This window comes from Arachis stenosperma, chromosome 6, assembly GCF_014773155.1.
Source record: "Arachis stenosperma cultivar V10309 chromosome 6, arast.V10309.gnm1.PFL2, whole genome shotgun sequence".
NCBI lineage: Eukaryota > Viridiplantae > Streptophyta > Magnoliopsida > Fabales > Fabaceae > Arachis > Arachis stenosperma.
This window is the reverse complement of record NC_080382.1, coordinates 105975451-105980696: the sequence shown is the minus strand read 5'-3', so window position 1 is coordinate 105980696 and position 5246 is coordinate 105975451. Positions and strand designations below refer to the sequence as shown.

The following is a 5246-nucleotide window of genomic DNA, read 5'->3' as shown; positions in this document are numbered from 1 at the left end:
TTTGGATTTTAGTATTTTATAAATGTTTGCATTTTTTTCTTGTTAAATTTGTCAGTTTCTTTATCATTATTGTTTTTGGACATGTAGCGTGTTTAAAATGTTAAACTCACAAATACTTATTCTTATACATGCAGAAATTTCCAAAGTTCCGATTTGCATATTTTATATTGTGGACGTGCATATTCGTGATTTTTTAGTGGATCCTCCATACTTGTGTTTCAATGTGGTAAAAGCATACTTACCTATGCTTTGATTATATATAATGTAGGGCAAAAAACTGAAATGAGCCAAGTGGAGCTCTTTTTTACTCAAATCCGCCAAATGAAATTTTGCTACAACATTCCACCAGACACCATATTTATATAATTCGAGACAATAGGAATCGAATTAGGTTAGCACGTAATTCGAATTGAAAAAACTCGAATTACTTATTCAGTTTTTCACACATAATTCGATTCAATAAGCATCGAATTAGGATTAAATTTTGTTAGTAATTCGAGTCTAGTACTATCGAATTAAAATAGGGTAGTTCGAGATGTATTAACTCGAATTAGTAGGTGAGTGAGTGAGGAGAGGAGTTCGAGTCTTATTGAGTCGAATTACTTGATTTTGGGCATCCAAAGTAATTCGAATCGAGTTGCCTCGAATTACACCGAGCTCGCCTATTTAAAGAGTTCGAACCAAGTTCATTCGAATCACTTTCTCATTCCCAAACCCCACAAAATCCCAGAGAAAATGACCAACCTTTGGTTTGAGTAAGACCGGAGCGCCGTATTCAGGCGATGGGGGACGATCCGGGGAGGCTTTATCGTTTGGATGGAGTCGCTCATATCGCCGGGGTGATCAACGACGAGGTTAGTGGTCTCTGATGTTGCGCTGTAGCTAGTGTTTTCCGTTATGGTAGTGGTTTCTATGAGAGTGGTTTTATGGTTGTGGTTTTTAGATAGTGGTTTGATGAAAGTGGTTTTATGATAGCGGTTTTTGTTAACGGTTTGTGATAGTGGTTTATGTGATTGCTAGTGGTTTAGGACATTGGTTTAGGGTAGTGGTTTAGTAAGGTGGTGTTGGCCGGTGGTTTATGTTAAGGGTTTTTGATAGTTGGTAATGTTAGTGTTAGCGGTTTATGATAGTGGTATAGGCTATTGGTTTTTTGCACCGGTTTTTCTTAGTTGTTTCTGTTAGTGGTTTTCGTGAATGGTTTTTTATAGTGGTATGTTTGACCATTTTTTTTAGTTGATAATGGTTTTTTATGGTGGTTTTTTTGGCGTACTTGTTTTTTGTTAATGGTTTCTGCTTTCGGTGAAATATGTTGGTTTAATATGTCGAATCGAAGGATTAATTTTTTTGTTTTATTTTAAATGAATTGTATAATGCTGTGGTTCGTGCGAATGTTCTAACTATGCGGTTCATCTACTGTGCAGCCACGGCGTTGCATATCTAGCTGTAGGCGGCAACAGGGGATGCGTCTTGATGAGCGGTACGTTCCGTACTTGCAGATGGCTGGCATGTACCATCTTGCAAGGCTGAACGACAGATGGTTCCGACTAGACGAGCCTCTAGTCAGTGCATTCATCGAGAGGTGGCGGCCTGAGACGCACACCTTCCACATGCCGTTTGGAGAGTGTACCATCACGCTTCAGGACGTCGCATACCAGCTTGGATTGCCTGTGGACGGTCATTACGTTAGTGGTTGCTTGACAGACTTCCACCTATACATTGAGGGTGGGAGGCCGGCTTGGACGTGGTTCCATGAGTTGCTCGGTGTGTTATCTCCTGAAAACCAAATTCAGAAATTCGCAGTCAACTGCACATGGTTTCAGGAGACCTTTGGAGAGTGTCCAGACGGGGCTGATGAGGAGACAGTTAGGCGCTTTGCCCGTGCCTATATCATGATGTTATTGGGCACGCAGCTGTTTGCCGACAAGTCCGGCAATCGTATACACATCAGATGGCTACCGTATGTTGCTCGGCTTGAGGAGATGGGTCAGTATAGTTGGGGGTCGGGGGCACTAGCATGGTTGTACCGGTGCATGTGCCGAGTGGCCAACAGACATGTGGTGAAGTTAGCTGGCCCTTTACAGTTACTGCAGTCTTGGATCTTCTGGAGGTTTCCTACTTTTAGACCATCTGGGTATGATGAGATTAGCTGGCCCCTTGCGTCGAGGTACCGTTATTGTTTTGTACTATGTATTCTTGTTGTATTTGTTTTCGATTATGCAAGCAGTTTAATGCATTGTAGAGTTAGTGATGAACATAATAGAATTTTGTAATTCTCTAACGCAGATGGTCTGGTTACAATCCTGGGATTAGCAACAAGGGACCTCGGGTACAGATGGCTCGCCTGAAGATAGACTTGTTACAGCCTCGGGATGTAAGTACGCTGAACATATGTGTATCTGTAGTTGTTGTTTCAGTTTATATTGTCTAAAGGAAGTGTAAAAATGTTTTTATGTTGTTTATTTCAGTTCATATGGATGCCCTATAGCGCACTCGACGTCATCCAGGTTGTCCATCCGGAGGTCTTGGAGCCTCGGCATACGATGTTATGGCGGTGTAGGACGTCCCTGATTTATTTTGCGGTGGTCGAGTGGCATCAGGTTGATAGAGTTTTACCTCAGTTTGGGGGGGTTCAGCCCACACCGTCTCCCGCCCTGAACATCGACTTCTTGATGTCGAAGGACGGGAGAGGAGGTGACCGTTGGTTCCCAGCACATTTACCTGAGTGGCATCTTCACTGGCAGGAGCGTGCGGAGCACATTCTACAGTTCGATGTTGTGCCCGACCCCGGTCTGTCGCATGATTTCTTGACATGGTGGTATTAGCACGGGAAGAGGTTCTTATCGCCAGAGATGTTATTGGGGGATCTGAGAGGTATTCCTATTCCCGATGAGGCGACGCAGAGGGGGGCAGGACGACTTCCAGATATGGACAGGGTCGACGATGTTCCTGACAGACGTCGTATTGATAGGAGAGCACGAGTCGGCACACGTCGTAGCCAGCGTGAGTGGAACTGGGTGGATCGTGCTATGGATGACGTCGACCACGCAGTTGGAGGTGGAGGGAGAGTACGTGGTCGTGGAGGGAGGAGGAGGGTGGCTGCTGCTAGAGAGGGTGCCCATCAGGCTGGGGGCGGTGCAGCTGTGTCCACAAAGAGTACTCAATTTGGTTCGCCCAGTCACACATTGCCGGATTCTCAGAGCGCAGAATGTCGAACCAGTAGTCAAACTCCACCTCGATCTTCGCATATGCGGCGTTCACAAGAAGCCTCCGGGCATCTTTACCCTTGAAGGTCAGGGCAAAATTCGCTGCAACGTGTCGAATGCAGAATGCCCGGTATGCAGACGGAGGTAGCCATCCCCCATCAGGTGCCTCAAGTGCTGCCTTGATGCCGTTATGCCTATCTGAGATAACTAACAGACCTGGCTGAGGTGTCACGTGCTGACGGAGGTGGGAGAGAAAGAAGAACCATGACTCAGCATTCTCACCCTCAACTAGTGCGAATGCCACAGGGAGTATGTTGGAATTTCCGTCCTGTGCAATCGCCACAAGCAGCGTTCCCCCATACTTGCCATATAGATGGGTGCCGTCAATACTCACCAACGGCTTGCAATGACGAAATGCTTCCATACAAGGGGGAAAAGTCCAGAACATCCTATGAAAATAAGCCTGAGACTCATCCACCTGTCCACCAACTCGAACAGGGCAGGTCCTGAGGACAGCTACAGTGCCAGCCATAGTCAACTTAACTCTTAAGACCCACCGAGGGAGCTCGTTGTACGAATCATCCCAGTCCCCGTAGATGATTGCTACCGCCTTCTGCTTCGCCATCCACACCCTTCGGTATGTAGGCCTGAAGCCAAAGTGTGCTGCCGTTGCATTTAGAAGCACCTTGATGTTGACGGATGCGTCCGCCCTAACCATTGGCATGATGAATGTCGCTATCACGTGGTAGTCCAAGCTCCTGTGGTCGCTGGAGATGGAGGTGGCGAGACAAGTATGCGGCCCGTTGTACCGCTTGACTTTCCAGATACCCTTGCGCTGTCGGAGGCTCAGCCTAATCAACCATGTGCACCCATTCCCAAATTCAGAACACTTTCCCACGTACCGGCGATAGTCAGACTCAACCACCTTGTACTGTACCCCTCGGCGGATGCTGTACGTCTTGACACTCAACAGCGCCTCATCTTTATCCTGGAATTGTTGACCAACCTGGAACTCTGTCATACCGGCAGACCCGTCTTTATCTCTAGCGCCAAATCCAGCTACCTGCCCAGGATGTTCGTCTTGCCTCATGGCATCCAGATCCAAAGATGAGAAATGAGGTGGGTACTGATTTGTGCCAGAACTAGAACCACCAGTAGGCCTTATCGGATCACTCGCTCCAACATCATCGCCGCTTTCATCAGCGATAATATCCGGCTCGACATCATCATCATCTGAATCATGACATAATCCCTCGCCAACACCAGCCGGTGGAGGACACTGTAATTGAGTCGGATGATGTTCATCATATCCAACCTCGTCTCCAACATTGCCGGTGAGATCAACAGCAAACGATGGGGAGGCGGCAGGCTGGATCGCTGCCTCATACACTGGAACGGAGGAAGAAGCAACCGCAGGTCTGGAGCTCGAACCGGCCGCCGTGGTTATAGTGTTGGCATTCCGGTTCGACCCACCAGAGCTAGATACCACGTCCACGAACTTCGCCAACAGCTCCGGTGTCCTCACCTCCGAAAACTGCCTACGAGAAAGAAACATGACCTGCAAGTCCTCATCACTCCCGATCGTGAAACAATCATACTTCACCGTATCGTGGAGCACCGTGATTGGAATGCGATAGAAAAACTTCTTAACTCTCTTCACTCCTTCCAGTCCAAGTTTGCCAAGCACAGAGCTCACGAGACCATCGTAACTGGTCGCGGGGCTCATGATAATACATAGAGGATCCTTATCCGTGAACTTCACCCCAGACCGAGTTTTTCTCTTAATCGATCCTCTGTGGTGTACTAGCACTAGAAAACTATCCTCACTAGCCATCTCACCTCTTTGTTCACAGCAACATGATTTCCCACCATATATATAGAAAACCACTCCAAACTAATTCGCATCAACTTCATTCGCACCATATATATATAATTCGAATCAATTACATTCGAATTACCCAGTATTAGTAATTCGAATCAATATGTCTCGAAATATGCAATTCTTCACCATTTCATACTAATTCGAATGAATATAGTTCGATT

At 46.6% G+C, this 5246-nt stretch overlaps 2 protein-coding genes across 2 annotated transcripts; one reads left to right on the top strand and one right to left on the bottom strand.

Moving 5' to 3' along the window:
* The first annotated feature begins 782 nt into the window (after nucleotides 1-782).
* Nucleotides 783-2822, top strand: LOC130934367 (protein MAIN-LIKE 1-like). The gene is made up of 4 exons (XM_057863944.1): nucleotides 783-854; nucleotides 1422-2164; nucleotides 2284-2371; nucleotides 2466-2822. The coding sequence occupies exons 1-4, from the start codon at nucleotides 783-785 to the stop codon at nucleotides 2820-2822; spliced, it is 1260 nt and encodes a 419-aa protein (XP_057719927.1).
* Nucleotides 2823-3102: 280 nt separating this feature from the next.
* Nucleotides 3103-5037, bottom strand: LOC130934366 (uncharacterized). The gene has a single exon (XM_057863943.1). The coding sequence runs from the start codon at nucleotides 5035-5037 to the stop codon at nucleotides 3103-3105; it is 1935 nt and encodes a 644-aa protein (XP_057719926.1).
* Nucleotides 5038-5246: the final 209 nt, after the last annotated feature.

What these genes read in the sequence shown, in the direction of transcription:
- LOC130934367 (XM_057863944.1), top strand. Translation starts at nt 783, where the DNA reads ATGGGGGACGATCCGGGGAGGCTTTATCGTTTGGATGGAGTCGCTCAT. An exon ending in CCGGGGTGATCAACGACGAG is followed by an intron (nt 855 to 1,421) that starts GTTAGTGGTCTC and finishes TCTACTGTGCAG; the next exon opens with CCACGGCGTTGCATATCTAG. An exon ending in AGCTGGCCCCTTGCGTCGAG is followed by an intron (nt 2,165 to 2,283) that starts GTACCGTTATTG and finishes TCTCTAACGCAG; the next exon opens with ATGGTCTGGTTACAATCCTG.
- LOC130934366 (XM_057863943.1), bottom strand. Translation starts at nt 5,037, where the DNA reads ATGGCTAGTGAGGATAGTTTTCTAGTGCTAGTACACCACAGAGGATCG.